Source organism: Gadus macrocephalus, chromosome 19 (assembly GCF_031168955.1).
Source record: "Gadus macrocephalus chromosome 19, ASM3116895v1".
NCBI classification, from domain to species: domain Eukaryota; kingdom Metazoa; phylum Chordata; class Actinopteri; order Gadiformes; family Gadidae; genus Gadus; species Gadus macrocephalus.
Window position 1 is genome coordinate 6,630,312 of NC_082400.1, and position 16,931 is coordinate 6,647,242.

Below are 16,931 nucleotides of genomic sequence, written 5' to 3' on the forward strand. Positions count from 1 at the left end.
TCACACACATCTCATCAATAGATCTAGTCGCGATAGACTACAACAGACCGTCTATAGATGTTACTTTTTAAACGAAAATGTCCCACTAGGCCTTTCAATGCATATTGCAGCACTGATAGTCTCAGTGCTCCCTGATGTTAAACATGAAAAATCAAGAGAGTAGATAGACTATTACAGACTCAGAGTTGTATTCATGTATTCATCCAGGCCAATTTATTCATTCATTCATTAGGGCCAAATTCCCCCTAGGGTCACCATTGCATGGAAGGCCCTGCATCTTGGCAGAGCTCTGTTCACAGCCGAGCCCTGGGTTGGAGAACATTGAAGGTTATGGTAGTCCTCGTAAATCCCCCAGAGAGGAGTTAAAAAGCAGGGCTATCAGTGTGGATTACCGGCAGCCTGGAACTATAAAGGCTTCAAGGAAGTTCACCCCCACCTGCTGCTATCACAAGAGTGAACAGAAGAGGCGGTTTCCATCATGAACTGAACAGGCAGCGATCCGTTGAGAACATTGACTCTTTCTGAGAGCACTACTCGGTGGTAGGAGAAAGGCCGGGTTTATTAATGAACAATTTTTATTTGGGGGCAGTTTGGTGGATGAACCCTCTAGTGTAAGCAACACACAATGCAGCGACTCATGTTCAATAACAACCTATTGAACATGAGTCCACAATGGGAACAAGGGACCACAATGGAAATCAGCCTATGGGCTTTTTTGTGTTATCCTTCTGATCTGATGTACATTGGTATGCTTACCTTTGTGTAGATAAGGAATTTCAACCAATTCAATCGATCAATCGACCTGTGCTCTTACGCTACATGTAATCCTCTCTCGCCTTCAAAAGTCTGAGACGTCTATGGAGAACGTCTAAGAAAGTGGCTCCAGTGCTTCCCCTACAGCCCCACCTGGATGGTGACGATACGGGGCAGGGGTTGGCGTGTGTTGGCTCCTCCCTCGATGGCGATCCCCAGCGTGGTGGCGCTCTTACCGACCCTCACCAGTTGGGAGGTGGGATCCAGCAGACCCGGCTACGGCAAGCGGGAGAAGCACAGTAGTTAGGAGAATAACAGGTCATCATCCGGTAAGAGCAGCCCGGCGTTCAAACTGCCAAACTGCCATTGAGAAGGATCCATTTGTAGGAATACAACTCAATGTTTGGACAGGAGACCCATCACAACCTTTATTTTGTTGTTTGTTGCTAGGCTGATTGTGTTTCCCTTCAGGTTCTGACAAGATGATCGTCCCCTTTTCTGGTGCGCTGTCAACACTCTGCTCTCCACTGGCACAGAACTCCGGAGCATTTTGAAAGAACATCACGGCAGCAAATTGCGGGTCGGCTTTTAGAGAGCACATAAACACAAACCCCCTGCATCGTTAAAAGCTGCTAGTGTAGCCTTTAATACATCAGGCGGTGTCGAGAGAGAACTCTCCCAGCACTTCCACTTTGCCTCACCGATGACCATTATTCTGTTAAGTACGGCTCCTACTCCCTAGTTCCTGCTAGTTTCTCCCCAGCACTGCCTCGCTCTGCATCCGTGGTGAAATGATCAAAATAACAAAGTGCCCCTGGCCTCAGCCCGGTAGACGCTAGTTTCCCGAGGGAGCGTAGGCAGGCGATCGTGGAGCGATCGTCCCTGCAGAACGGCCACGAGACAGCGTGCCCCACAGAGAATCGTCGTGTTTAGTCAACGTCACGTAACACCGTCGCGGGCCGAGACACCTCTCTCTTTTGGCGAGTCTTTTGTGTGCGCCGCAGCGCTGTGAAAGATGGCGTGACAAGGGCAATGGAACGGAGGGATGGAGTGATGGAGGAACGAGCGACTAAAATAATGGATGAGGGACAGAAAGGGAACGTTTACATGACAACACAGAGAGAGGAGGGAAAGGAGGTTAAATCAGGGACCAGGGTTTCTGAGGACAGAAAAACATTTGTAATTCAAGGAACAAAGACGACATTCTTACATGCGAGTCATTTCTCTTGGAGTTGAGCAAACAAAAACTACTTAAATCGTCCTCCAGTAAATACACCCACTCACCAAATTCTTGCACACCATCCACCTGTCCATTTACAGTATGTCTCAGGGATCATTCACACCAAATCGGGTGCTGCAGCGATTACTGCAAGCTGCTGCGGCAACGTGGCAATGTCACTTCACGCCTCATCTGTGACGTCGACGTCATGTTGTGACCCTAAACCACTCCTTTATGTTGAGCTGGTGTGTGGTGAGTGTGAATCGGCCGTTACCTTCCCTCCATCCACCTGCCAATCCACCCATTAACCCATCAACCATCCCTCCCCCCACCCATCTATATATCGATCAATGCCTCCGTCACTCCACCTGCCCACACATCCATGATCCGCTCACACATCCTCCCATCTACGTCCCATCTTCCCATCAACCTTCACCCACTCATTCTTGCAGCTCTCAACCCATCCACTCCTCTCTCCACCCACTCACCGGTCTGGGAGTGTGCTCCCCCGCCCCCCCCGGGCCGCCCTGTGGGGGGCGTATGCATGCGGGGCGGCCGGGGCCGTCCTTACTAGTGCGGCCCTGAGACTCCGGGAGGTCCACCCCACTGTCCTCACTCAGGGTCTGACCCCCGTCCGACTGCTGGGCCAGCGTCCCACCTAGAGGGGGGGTAGGGGGTGGAGAGTTGTGTGTGTGTGTGTGTGTGTGAGGTGGGGTGGGAGGGGGGTAGGTGGTAGGTGTGTGTGTGTGTGTGTGTGTATATTTGTGTACGTGAAGGAGGGAAGGGGTTTTGGTCAGATGTTTTTAGTTAAATAAAATACACAACGTATTAGTCTTCTGCTCTACCAGCAGATACAATTGAGATAACAAAGATGAGATTAAATGTATTTTATAAATCAAAGAACTGAAATAAGTATGTTTCACCTTATAATGGGGAACAAATATGGTTGAACAAAGTTATATTCTTTAAACAGTAATTCCGATTCAATCATTGATTTTCTTTTTCATTTAGTATTTAAATTCAAAGACATGAACTCATTCAAACTACATTCGAGAGTTAGAATTAATAGTCTTTCCAATGAGTTTCATTAATGTGTTACGACTTTACATTTGAATGCAGGAGTAAATGACTCGCTAAGATGAATATATTTCACTGAGCCCTGTTCAATGATGTGGGTTTTTTGCACAATATGTTGGATAATTAGCTAAAAAAGGACTTGCCATGGTCGTAATCACTTTTAATTTGGCTCCCTTGTAGAAATGTTCTGTGTATTAAGGTTCGACCATTTTTTTATGAAGATTATAAAAAAATCTCTCACTTTCATATTGAGAAGTTGACATGAAAGAGTGTTGAAAAATCGATCAAAGTGGAGAATAATTAATAATAATCTATTCAAAGAAGTAGGGTACGAATCTGTCCAATCAAACTAGAAGTGAAATCACAGACTCCTCACATCACTGGATAAATAATGCAAAGGCTTCAAGGAGGATTCGACTATCTGCAGCATCTATATTTGGTGAGGCTTGAATACGTAATTTTCACTTAGTCTCTGACAGTCAGAAACACTGCAAAGTCAACTTACTGTTTATTCATTGAGCAGTCGCTGAATGAATAATCCAAAGCATTTACAGTGGTAGTCACATCGTGAATGAGCAGGTAGAGGTTCGGGCATCTTGTTAAAGAATGCTCAAGCATGTTCAACACCAATGTGTGGACATTGGGATTTGAACCCAGAGCTTTGTGGTCGAAACCCCTTAAGTGCTAGACTACAAGTAAGCATAATATATTCAAGTGTCACCCAAAATACAAAGTAGTTTGAAAGCCAAATATGGCTATAATATTATAAATTATATAACAGGGGAACAATACTGCCTCAATCTAGCACCTTTCAAACCTCCATCTCCCTACATTCTGCTGTTACGCACGCACCACATCAAAACACAGACTCCTTTCCTCGACCCCCATTAACCCTTCAGACCTGCTTTACCCAGGGGGAACCCCCCACCTTGACCTCCCAGGAACCCCCGCCAGGCTCACCTCCAGGCTGGGGCAGGGGGCGCACTTCGTTGAGGTCTGGCTCCGCGTTCTGCCGGTGGAGCTCCACCGTCACAAATCGGGCTTTGGGGGAGGTCTTGGCCGAGGCCTTGGTCTTTGGGGTGTGGGGCGGAGGATGAGAGGGTGGGGGTGGTGGCGGATGAGGCGGGGCGGGAGCAGGGAGCGGAGGAGGCGGAGGAGGTGTGGATGGGGACCTGGGGGAAGGCTGAGGGCCCCTGGTGGGGGACTGGACCCTGGGGAAGGGCCCGATGTGGTGGCGGTGGACCATGGCCAGCTGGGCCGCGATGGGCGGGAGGGAGGGGCCTTTCCTCTGGACGGTGGCGTACTGGTGGGAGGAGTCTCGACGGGCGGGGAGCGGCGAGGGGGAGGTGGGGGCGTGGTGGTTGCGGGAGGCGGGCGCGGTGAAGTAAAGGCCGTCTGATTGGGCGGACTCGGAGGAAGTGCGCTTGTCCACCTTATCCCTCCGGCTGGGTTTCCTCTGAACCCCGGGGGGGGGGGGGTGGCTTAAAGGAGGGGGGGGGCTCGGGTGTGGACGAGTCGACGTCGTCCTGAAGGAGGAAGAGGAGGAAGAAGTGGAACAGGAGGAAGCCAGCGTTGTTAGTCTCCGGAAAACACATCAAAAGGTAGGAAAACTGCTGTGTCATCCTTCCTGTCATGCTCACTCACTCGTTCTCACTCTCTCGTCTGTTTCTTAAAGATTGATAACATATCCACATTTATACAAACGAGTTTGACAGGTTGAAGGTCGCAGGTTCGATTTCCTCCAGTCTTCCAAGGCAAGGCAGCTGTATAGTAACCCAAAGGGGATGACTGACACTGAGACATGAGGCACACACCTGATGTTGCATGCAGTGAATTAAAATACAGGAAAAAATGATTGGAGAGAAACTAAAAGTGCAAATCAGACATGGGTTGGTTGATGGATTGTTGAGAGGACGCGGGGATACATTTGGGTCTGTAAATGACGGTCAGACCCACTTTGATCCTTTGTATTCAGTATGGATCATCACGAATGTTGCGCTATACTGTTGCTCTGGAAACCCTAGTTGCTATAGAATTTTATTTGATCTTGGATGCAATTGAGGACATGTCTCTCTTAGCTAGACACATTCAGACTGAATGACCATCAGACTACCATCAGATAATGCTGTTATTTTACTTTATTTATTAAGGTTAGTCTCATGTAGGCAAAAATAATACGATTTGTCTTGGATTTTAACGATGTCCAGCTGTGGATGAATGCAAGAGATTTCAATGCTTCAATGGCCATTTATTAAACAGCAAACATGTTTTTAATAACCTTCTTTACACAAAAAACTTGTTTCAAAGTGTTTAGAAAAAGCTCCATTGAGATACAAATCCCAACACGACACTGAATTCCGTGGATTATTTTCCATATTGGTGGGCTCTGGCGCTATGGAGCAGTGCACTGCACGGGCAACGGGAACGATGCATTATATTCTTTGGTAAGTAACACAAGGCCTATAAACAGTGATCTGTGTCTGTGGCAGGAGACAATGTCACAGCATGTAGCTTGTACACACAGGTGTGTCTTCACAAGCTGACTCTGTGAGAGAAATGGTTGACATTGAAGATATTGAAGATACCATTGAAGATACTTGGGGTCTCCAACTTCACTCCTTTGTCCCCCGTACGCTGACTGATCCCGTCGTGAGGGTTCTTCTGCAACAGAAAGGAGGAGGATGAGGAGGCTAGCTGTCGATATTGACATTAAAGTGTAACATTTCAGAGAGGATAGCTATAATGTTAACGATAATAGCCAGCGGGTAGCTAGTTCCCTTATCCTAAGTATATATTATGTTAGCCTCCGTAGCTGTTAAAAGGATTGCGATTCCTTTAGCCTCAATTGAATGCCTTATTGACAACATGCTGAACGAATGAGTGTAGATTTAGTACTTACCAACAGAAAGATGAGGACTTTGGCGCAACATTGCAGCCTCTTCCTGCTCTTCATCTTAAATGGCAGTTATGGTAAAGAAATATCGCAGTTGATGTATACGGGATGACTGAATTGTCCTCAGCAATCGTTTCGATTTATAGCACAATTGCACAACCCCCCCCCCTCCAGTCCAAACCCATTTGCATCTCCACAAAACTGAATCCAATGTAGCTCTTTGGTTTCATCTGTCTGTGTCTGCCAGGAGCCTGAGCGGTTTACTGTGACAGGAGTCGTCCATTTTCAACTGTGATCAACTGCCTGATGCAGCCAAGCAATGATTTGATGAATTCTAGAATCTAGATTCCAGTGTTCACTGATCGCCTCCGCACATCAGCCGGGAAGTCGCACATCAGCAGGGAACTCCGCAGCAAGTCGTTGTTTTACGATTACAGGTTTATGTACTTTGATTAAGTCGGTAAAACACGCTTCTGTGAGCAAATGTCAGCTTTATTTTCCGTTGAAGCATCGAGTGTCCCAGACGAGCAGAATAGATGAAGTACATTGCGGTCTTACTTTGACATGTGTTTATAGTAATGTCAAACCTATCTGTCACCAATCTTTTACTCCTCATCTCTCTGCATCAAACGACTCCCTTTCTCTCTCCTTGTCACTTCCTTGTCTCCATCTGACCAACACTCCACCCTTCACCCTCAGCCATGCACCCCGCCCCACTCTCCTCGACCATGCTTCCCACCAGCCTACTCTCCCCCTCCACCACCTCACCATCAGCCATCCCTCCTCCGCTTTCCCCACACCCACGCCCCATCTCCATACTCCACCACCCGACCCACCACCCAACCCACCACCCTCCGTCCCCTCTGTGCAGGCTCACCAACGAGATGTCTGGCAGCAGAGTTTCTGAACTCTCCAGAGTGTCCCTCTCACTGTCCACCACACTGTCGTTCTAGAGAGAGAGAGAGAGAGAGAGAGAGAGAGAGAGAGAGAGAGAGAGAGAGAGAGAGAGAGAGAGAGAGAGAGAGAGAGAGAGAGAGAGAGAGAGAGAGAGAGAGAGAGAGAGCAAGAGAGCAAGAGAGCAAAAGGGAGAGATGATTACAGAGGAATGAAAGTGATAAAATGGAAGGGGAACGTTTTGAACAGAGATGAAACTGTTCCTCTTAAAATGAAATGGCTTGTGGTGCCTGGTCATTTTGATTTAGTTGCTTTTGCAGATTTGTTTAGGGGCGTGTGAGTGGGTATGATACTCACATACAGATAAACATGACCTTTAAATATCAACTAAACTATTGAAATATTTTCAATATAGGAAGAACAGCAGGAGAAATATCCAACTAAAGAGCATTAACAAAAGTGATAAAGCACACAAGAGGAGATGATTACTCCGATGTATACACTTAATACACTAAATATATATATACTGAATATTCTGTAGTTTGAAACCAGAAAGTAGAAAGCGTCAATCTATTTTGAAACTTGCTTATCTGTGGAAACAAATGTCAAGCACCCATGAGATAGCTGAGCGTCTTGGTCTCCGGGAAGAAAGAGGTCAATACAATATGCTGTTCATAGCCTGCACGTCTGGGAGAAAGCTTTGTAATACTGGGTGGCTGGACCGAAATCCATGAAGGCACACACACACAAACACACAGAGACACACACGGACAAAAACACGCACATGGACTGACTAGCATACACATTAGAGCCCGACCGATATAGGATTTTTAAGGCCGATACCGATACGAATATTTTGTGATTAAAAAATCCGATATGCCGATATATCGGCCGATATATATATAAAAAAAAAATCCAGAAACGCGCAACAAAACAAACAGATTTCCCTAACATTGGTTATTTGTAGTTATCCTTTAAATCCTTTTCACTCTCAACTAACACGTAACAACAGCAAAACTGGACATGGTAGTCATGAATTAAGTCATGCTTATCGACTTTAGAGAATTGATGGGGATGTTCTTTTAATTGTTATTCAAGCAATGTATGTCTTGTGACAGTTGCCAACTTACCATGAACACACTTGCACACATGAGCTGTGTTGGAAATCATTCCCTATTCACTCCCTCACTATTCCCTATATAGTGTTTATGATATAGTGCACTATATAGGGAACGAACAAACGAGAATTCGGACACTACGCTGAACATTTCTAAGCGTCATTTGCGTCAGTAAATGCGCCGGGTATTTGTGTGACGCAGACAGATGCTCCCACATCATGTAAACAAACCGGGCAATCCCGAGGAAAGCTGGAGCTTGTATTGATGTTGAATGCAACATTTCCTTGATCAAGTTTTTTTTATTAATTTTGAATATTACATTTTCTATGTTAACTCCCAATTAAATTGTTGACATCTCTAAACGAAAGCCGGAGACTCCATCATTAAATGTATTAGTTTTCGCGGTTATGCAGCTTCTTCTTCTCCTCCGGAAGAACACTACCGCATTGCATTGTGGTATACGGAGTAACAAGTAGGGAACATCGTATGTACACTCAAATTTTAGTGCATGAAATTAACCACTGAGAATTCGAACACCACTGCAAAATGGCAAGCACCCTATATAGTGCACTATATCCGTGATAGGGAATGATTTCGAACACAGCTATGAACACCGATGATCTCCGTCGATCTCCGTCATTCACTCTGCCTGAATCAGCGGGTTTGGGGCGTTAGAGACAATTTTTTTTTTTTTTTTTATATTCATTTATCGGCCATTATAATGCCGATACCGAATAGTTTGAAAAATGCCTAATATCGGCCGATAATATCGGCCTGCCGATAATATCGGCCTGCCGATATATCGGTCGGGCTCTAATACACATGTACACAGACACTGATTCATGCAACCACAACCCATATAAGCCCAAAAGCAGGCAGACACATATGCCAAATAAATGAACAAAAACACACACACACACACACACACACACACTAACAGTGGCATGCACACGCATTAAGACACAGTCACACACAAAAACAATGACAAAAACAGGCACACACACGCACACACACAAACACACTCTTTCTCACTTATTAGTTATTGTGTGTCCATCCAAAAAGCTGATCGATGCTTCGTAAAAGCAATAGATTACAAACAATCATCTTATCTCAAGCCCCTTAAAGACTTGGAGGCTGTAGATCAGGGTTAGCGATGTATCTGTGCTAGGGGAGCAGACTGATGCGGGGGGCGGAAAACACAGCCTTTATTAGTGCGGGCCGCTGGACCCAAACAAACGGTTCATCAATTCAGCTTAATTACCCCCTTGGTGCCGCGCTGGGAGCACTTAAGACCCTTTTATTTATCACAAGTTCACTACAGACACTCATTCTGCCCTGCATGGCTTCCCTGCCAGGCTGGTGTGTGTGTGTGTGTGTGTGTGTGTGTGTGTGTGTGTGTGTGTGTGTGTGTGTGTGTGTGTGTGTGTGTGTGTGTGTGTGTGTGTGTGTGTGTGTGTGTGTGTGTTTCTGTCAGGAGGCCACAGCTGTCCACTCCTCTGTCTTGAGTAACCTTTCATGCTAAGTGAGCTAATGGGCTAGGCAATACCTCACATGGTTCACTCCCTTATTTGTCAAGTACCCTAGCAACCTTACTACCAGAACACGCTACAAGTAGTAATAGCTAACAACTGAGCCGTCACGCCAACGGGCATGCAACGGGCTCCAATGTCCAACATCTACCTGCACTTTCACAATAAGGATCGGATTTCAGGTAGTCTCCTAAATGAGCAAATAGCATAGGATAGTAAAACAAATAGCAGAAAAACAAATGAGTATGTGCGTCAGGTATATGTCTTTGGGTGTGTTTGTATGTTTCCATTGAAAGCAGCTTATACTCTCTGCTCACAATATACCTGGCTCCGGAGTACGGTTCACAAATCCACTCGTTTTCATCCCATCCAAACCCCTCTGCTCTCTAATCTCCCACACACAGGCGCCGTGGAGCCCAGACACACATGCACAGGCCCCAACACATGGGCATATATGCACACGCACAAACACACGTACACAAACACACATGCACAGGCACAAACACACATGCAGAGACACCAACAAACATGGACAAACAAACTTGCACAGGCCAAGACAATATTCCAAACAAATACACACAAGATGTGTGAGCTGGGCACACACATCTTGCGTGGGATTATCCTAAAAGCAAACATTTACAGACCATATAAACACACACACACACACACACACACACACACACACACACACACACACACACACACACACACACACACACACACACACACACACACACACACACACACACACACACACACACACACACACACACACACACACACACAACCCATGGTCCCAGAAAAAGTTGGGTAATTCGAGACTAACCCAAAAAAATCACCATCTCACACACACACACACATATATACAGTATATGCATGTGAGTACCAAACACACTGAGAGAAACACACACACTATCATGCACACCATTCCTCCACAGGGAGCGCTCCTGGAGCGACGAGAGACCGGACCCCCCACTGTCAGCTCACAGACAATAACAGCAAGCACCCTTATCTCTGCTCTCTCCATCTAGTGTGTGTGCATGTCCGTGCGTGTGAGTGTGTGTGTGGGTGGGTGTGTGCGTGCGTGTGTGCAAACGTGTGTGTTTGTGCAAAGAGCAGCTGAAAGAAATGAGAGGGCCTCAGTGATTATGCAATCACGTCGTCTTGCAGAGGAGCTAGGAGAGGAACCAGGAGAGGAGCTAGGAGAGGAACCAGGAGAGGAGCTAGGAGAGGAACCAGGAGAGGAACCAGGAGAGGAGCTAGGAGAGGAACTAGGAGAGGAGCTAGGAGAGGAACCAGGAGAGGAACCAGGAGAGGAGCTAGGAGAGGAACCGAGAGAGGAACTAGGAGAGGAACCGGGAGAGGAACCGGGAGAGGAACCAGGAGAAAAGCTAGGAGAGGAACTAGGAGAGGAACCAGGAGAGGAACCAGGAGAGGAGCCAGGAGAGGAACTAGGAGAGGAACCAGGAGAGGAACCAGGAGAGGAACCAGGAGAGGAACCAGGAGAGGAGCCAGGAGAGGAGCCAGGAGAGGAACTAGGAGAGGAGCTAGGAGAGGAGCTAGGAGAGGAGCCAGGAGAAGACACACAAAACCAGACAGCATTGGGGGCTAGATACAAAATGTGGGTTTGTTTGTTTATGTCAATTAATATCAGTGTTTATTTCATGTGGTTTATATATTGACAAGAATTGGTTTTGATGGCAACCTTATGGTTGTTTATATATCGTTTCATACGTTTTATGTTAACATGGTAAACATATGAAACGATTATCCATTGTTTTGTATTGCTATGTTAACAATATCAAATGTGCATGTGTGCAGATATAAACATTGCCCCAGTAACAATTGGAATAACTACCTTATCATAAAGGCTGTTTTTATTTTAATTGTAGTCCTTTTGTATCCCCCGCTATAACTGACATCATTAATAAACAAACTAACTCAAGGCCACAAGAACAACGGACGAGAGAGGGGCTAGGGACACACATGTGGCTCTCTAAGACACAACAGCAACCAGGGAAACCGGAAAGGACAGATCCACCACGCAGAACAGAGCGATCATCCCATACCTCCATCATATCTATGAGCCAGAGCAACCTCTCCTACAGGGGAAGGGGACAGAGGAAGTGGAGCAGTTTGTTAGTGTACTGTCGACATGGTGGTGGTGACAGCCGCCTGTCCACCCACCGTCTGCTCAGCCCGCCAGCCAGCCGTGTGCTCAACCATCCTGTGCTGAGTCAACCACAGTTGGATCCTAGAATATTAAGCCTATACACGTTTTTTTTCGCATTCCAGAATACTTAGGTGAGCATTCTAGAGCACTTAAAGGTGTTGTTGGTAAGATTCAAGTGCTATTATTTGAGCGTCGGTTGTTAGAATGCCGTAGCCCACCCTCAGCTATAAGTGAGTGAATAGCGCTGTGCATTTCGAGTTGATGCCTCTTTAACGAGACAGTTTAGATTTTATAACCGCTCAAGGCTTATTACTGACCAATCAGGGCATGTCTTAGCTGACAGGGTCAGTGAATCCATCTTGCCTTTGAATAACAGCTAATGCAGCGCTTCTCAATGGCTTAGAGGGAGGGAGCAGAATGGGAGGGCCATCTTTTTGGAGTTCTTTTATTTCTTCTTCCTTCTCCCTCTCTTCATAACTCTCAAATGTTACTTACAGCTCCTTTAATTACACCTTTAACAGCAAGAATTTAATTATATTTAGGGGAACATGCCGGAATAATCAAGTGAACAGTATAGCAGGATATTGAAGTGAATAGCCCCCAGAGAGCTTTGGGGATAGGGGGTACCTCTGTGACTGTGAACTGGGATTAAGAGCATAAACCAAACACATTGGACTGGACGTACCCGGGCAGAGCTTAGGGTGGTGTTGGTCATGAAGCTGGCGGAGGAGGAGGTCAGCGTGTCGGGGTAGGACACCATGGACTGGGAGTCTGGGTGGAGGCCCGGGGCTCCGGCGGGGCCCTGGCGGCCCTTCAGAGCCTGGATCTCGCGGCGCAACACCAGCCCGTCGAAGCGCTCCAAATCCTGGGGAGTGACCAGGCCGCGCACCTCTGAGAGCAGGGAGAACTGGGAGGGCGGAGGAGGGAGGAGAGGGGGAGGGGGGGGGAGGAGAAGGGGAGGGGGAGGGAGGAGATAGTCGGTAAAGGTATTGTTGAATATTGTTTTGTACGAAATATTACATTTCAAAATGACTGCCATTTTGAAGATCCTTTCTTCCACAGCAATTGACAGTATCTTTTTCTCTCTCTAGTTCTTTCTGTGAGGCATACATCCTAACTGTTAAAAACATGGATTTGAGAGGCCACAGAGGAGAATTCTTATTGTTTGAATCTCCAATCGAAAAGAGAAACTAAAGATACAAGATGGATCGTGTTGTCTCAAACTGCAAGCACAGAAACTGTCGCCAAAAAATGAAACAAAGACACGAAGTGTAACTGGACCAGAGCTGTCAAGAATCCCAAGTAAACCCAGCAATCACTGAAGTCTCTGGAGGAAAACAGGTTTGACAGGGCACCCCTACGCATGCTGCTGCCCAACAGCAAGGACACACACATATATGTGCACCTACAGGTACACACACAGACACACTCACACACAGTCAAAATACAAAAAGTATTTTCGGTGCAGTATTTTTGACCGTTTGCACCAACACACACACACACACACACACACACAGAAATGCAGTGGGCACACAGTAACACACATTCAAACCAACACACACGCACAGCCCTACACCCACATACTCACACATGCTGCAGACAACACAGACGTGTCCCCGCCCCGTCCCGCCCCCCCCACCTTAGCGTGTGTGTTGAGCAGCTCGAACAGAGCCATGACCAGCGGCTCCACGGCGATGTGCCCGTCGCGGTACTCCTCCACGTAGTAGCCCATGGTCTGCCGCTCCGCCTCCGTCAGCAGGTGGCGGGCCTGCTCCTCCAGCATGGCCCGCGGCTGGTTCACCACGCTGGTCAGGGTCACCTGGGAGCCCGCCACGCCCTTGTAGAACACCGGCTGGGGGGGGGGGGGGGGGGGGGGGGGGAGAGAGAGACATGGGGAGAGGGTGAGTGTGGGGAGAGAGGGGGAGGGAGTGGGAGAGAAGGGGAAGATGGATAGAAGAGGGATATGGAGAAAAAGATGGGAATAGGGGAGATGGAGAGCGAGAGAGCGAGAGCGAGGGAAATAGATGGAGAGAGAGAGGGAGATGGGAAGAGGGGAGATAGAGAGAGAGAGCGAGAGAGCGAGGGAAATAGATGGAGAGGGAAATAGATGGAGAGAGAGAGAGAAAGAGAAAGGGACAGAGAGGGAAATAGATGCAAAGATAAAAAATTTAATGCGACACAGGGAGTAAGAGAGAGATGAGAGAGATACATTTACAACACATGAGTGAGACCTAATTTAAAGAGAGAGCAGAGTACACCAGTGTCTAAGGTATTTGGGCTTCGTGCTGAAGGCTTCTTGGGATCCACCCCCATGTCCATAGTCGTGCCTTGAGCCAGACACCCTTACGCCTTCTTGTTCCTTAATGACGTGTATCTGAGTTCACTGTAAGTCTTTCAACTATAAAGTGATAGAGAGAGCAAAGAACACATCGCAATATAGGGAGCTGGAGATAACATTACCATTGTACTGGGAAAGAATGAACCCATAATTGGATCCATACATTTCATCAAGGCATCACTAACAAACCCCATCCAATTTATTGCAAACACACCCCTACACCAGCAATAACAATAGCTGTGGATTCACTAAGGGAGCAGCTTGTTTTTCGTCAATTTCAACTTCGCAGACTGACTCCTGGGAATAGACCTGCTGAAACGGATCAAATAATGATGAAGGCGAGGATCATGAGGAGGATTATGCAACGGTCTCTTGAGGAACGGTTGGGAAGCAAGCAGGAAAAACAACGGAGGAGGAGAACGAGAGAAGACGGAAAACAGGGCAAAAAGAGGTGGAGTGAAGGATGAGAATAACACTGTGGGAGAAGAGTAAGAAGCGGAAGGTAGGACAAGGAGGGGTAGGATGACAGGAGGTATACAGGGAGGGGGAGCAGGTGGAGGGGAGAAGGTTGAGAGGGAGGAGGAGAGGGGAGAAAGGGAGGCACAGGAGGTATTGGAAGAAGAGGAAGAGGGGGGAGAGGAGAAGGAGGAGGACGGTGGGAGGGAGGAGAGGGTTGAGGAGAACAAAGTAAAAGAGAGAAAAGGGGGAGGAGGAGGAGGAGGAGGAGGAGGAGGAAAAGGAGGAGGAGAGGGAAGAAAGGGAGGCACAGGAGGAATTGGAAGAGGAGGGAGAGGCTGGGAGGGAGGAGGTTGAAGAGGAGCAGGACGAAACTGGAGGGAGGAGAGGAGGAGAAGGAAGAGGAGGACAAAGCGGGAAGAAGGAAGAAGAGGGAGGGGAGGTGGAGAAGGAGGACAGAGGGAGGAGAGGTTTGAGGAGAACAAAGTAAAATGAAGAAAAAGGGGGAGGAAGAGGGAGAGGAGGAGGAGTAGTAGTAGTAGTAATAGGAGAAGAGGAAAATATGTAAAGGTCAAATCTTGTGGGGACAAAAGAATACGGAGCAAGGCAACACCCTGAGATCAGGACGTAGATTAGGTGGGTGTAGGAGGTGGATAAGGGGGACAGTAGCGTTGGTGGTGGCGCTGGTCGAGGTGGTCGATGGAGACCAATATGAGCGGCAATACATCAACGTGGACAGAAGCAGAACACGGCTATGAGTTGCTGCCTGATGGACCCAATCGCTCATCTCCCCCCCGAGGTATTAATTATGCCATCACCGGGGTACTGAAACCCCTTCCTCCATCCACTGCCCCCCCACGTTGGGGTAGTCACCAGCAGCAGATGGAAGCAGGGCAGGTGTTGTAGAGGTTCAGAGGACTCTTGTGAGTCTCGGAGAGACTCAAGGTCTTGTCCCCATTACACCCGAGTAGCATGTACATTACACACACAATCCTTTCTCCATGCTGAGGTCTTCCGTGTGCACTCACCAAGCTATTCCAACAGGGAAATACAGGTTTTCAATAATAGCAGTCTGGACATGTCCGTGAATACAGGTTTTCTTTAGCTGTAGTGGCTGCATGGTGAACTGTGAACAGTATTTCTGAATTTATACTGTATTTCTGAGTTTATAATTATGACATATGACACAAATGTCTCCATTTACCAAAAAGCTGTATCCATTCTTTCCCTGGCTGGCTAAAGTGGTCACCCTACCCTCTAGGACTTAATGCCGCAGCTCTTTGGAACCGCAGGTGAAAGAGCTACGATGGACAGAAAGACGACAGTTTGACCTTAAAAACAGTGCGTTCTACTCTCTGCCCTTGCAGAGTGGACACAGCCTTAGTAACAGCCTGTGAGGAAGTCTTTCCCTAATTCCAATCAGGGGCTGCCATCAGTGCCACTGATTACAATAGATTATCCCTCACAGTAGATTTCCATTTTCATGGAACTTAATGTTTTTTAATGTCCGTTTCAGTTAGCTTTTCAACGCATGCAACAACTAATAATATAACACTAATTAGGCACGGTCTTCTTTCAGATCAAATTCTAAACAGATCGATAGAGCTCCACCACCGATTCCCCCAGATGTTAGCCCTGGCAGCCTGCTTGATGTGAAAACTTGGCCCTTCAAAGTCTTTAATAAACTAAGACAATGGTAATGTGTAATGTGTGGCACACACTCTTCTCTCTCACTCCATCTCACCTCCTTTCTCTAACACTGTCGCCTCCAATAGGATCCGAGTGTCTGCAGCTTGTCTTAAATTAACCGCTTCATCTTCTGCTTCAAAGTCAACACTTGAGGGCATTGCAGTGTGTGTGTGTGAGTTTGTGCTTGATTGCAAATGTATGTTTGGCCGCTAATAAGTGTGCATGTACAGCTGTAAACTGTCTGTGTATCTGTGTGTTTTCCTGCGAGAGCGCGTGGGTGTCTGCATGCGTTTGTCCGACAATCCGAAGAACCCAGCCACCGTATCTCCAAATCGTGTTTACACTTTCATTTTCTCATCCCGCCCCTTCCTTAAGCTCCGTCTCCTGATAGGTCATTAATCCAACCCATCAGGAGCGCGCTGTGGTGTCCACTTACAACACAGTCCCCCAAGGTGAACCCCTTCCTGCTGTCCTCTCTCACCTGCATCTTTAATCACCTCGACACCCCATCCTGTCCACACAACACCATTCCACCTACACAACCCCTTCCCCCACTCATTCAACTCAAGGACACAATCTAATGAACACACACAAGCCCCTTTTGATGAAAGATCGCTCTCTAAGCTCATCGTTTACAGCGTTGCAGCGCACTGGGGCACTTAAGCCATAAAGGTAAAAAGATAAGGGTGGGATTGAATGACAAGCAGCTTCAGCGTTGTAGCTGAATATTCACTATTATAACCAGCAGACGTACACACACGTGCACACACACGTGCACACACACGTGCACAC

General features: G+C 47.3%; 1 protein-coding gene across 1 annotated transcript in view; it reads right to left on the reverse strand.

The window, feature by feature from the left end:
• whrna (whirlin a) overlaps positions 1–16,931 on the reverse strand; it is a 117,361-nt gene that overhangs the window by 10,293 nt on the left and 90,137 nt on the right. Inside the window, 8 exon segments of the mRNA XM_060037950.1 lie at positions 907–1,029; positions 2,461–2,630; positions 4,010–4,526; positions 4,528–4,575; positions 6,820–6,891; positions 11,553–11,585; positions 12,342–12,563; positions 13,296–13,508. Coding sequence (XP_059893933.1) covers positions 907–1,029; positions 2,461–2,630; positions 4,010–4,526; positions 4,528–4,575; positions 6,820–6,891; positions 11,553–11,585; positions 12,342–12,563; positions 13,296–13,508 — 1,398 coding nt within the window.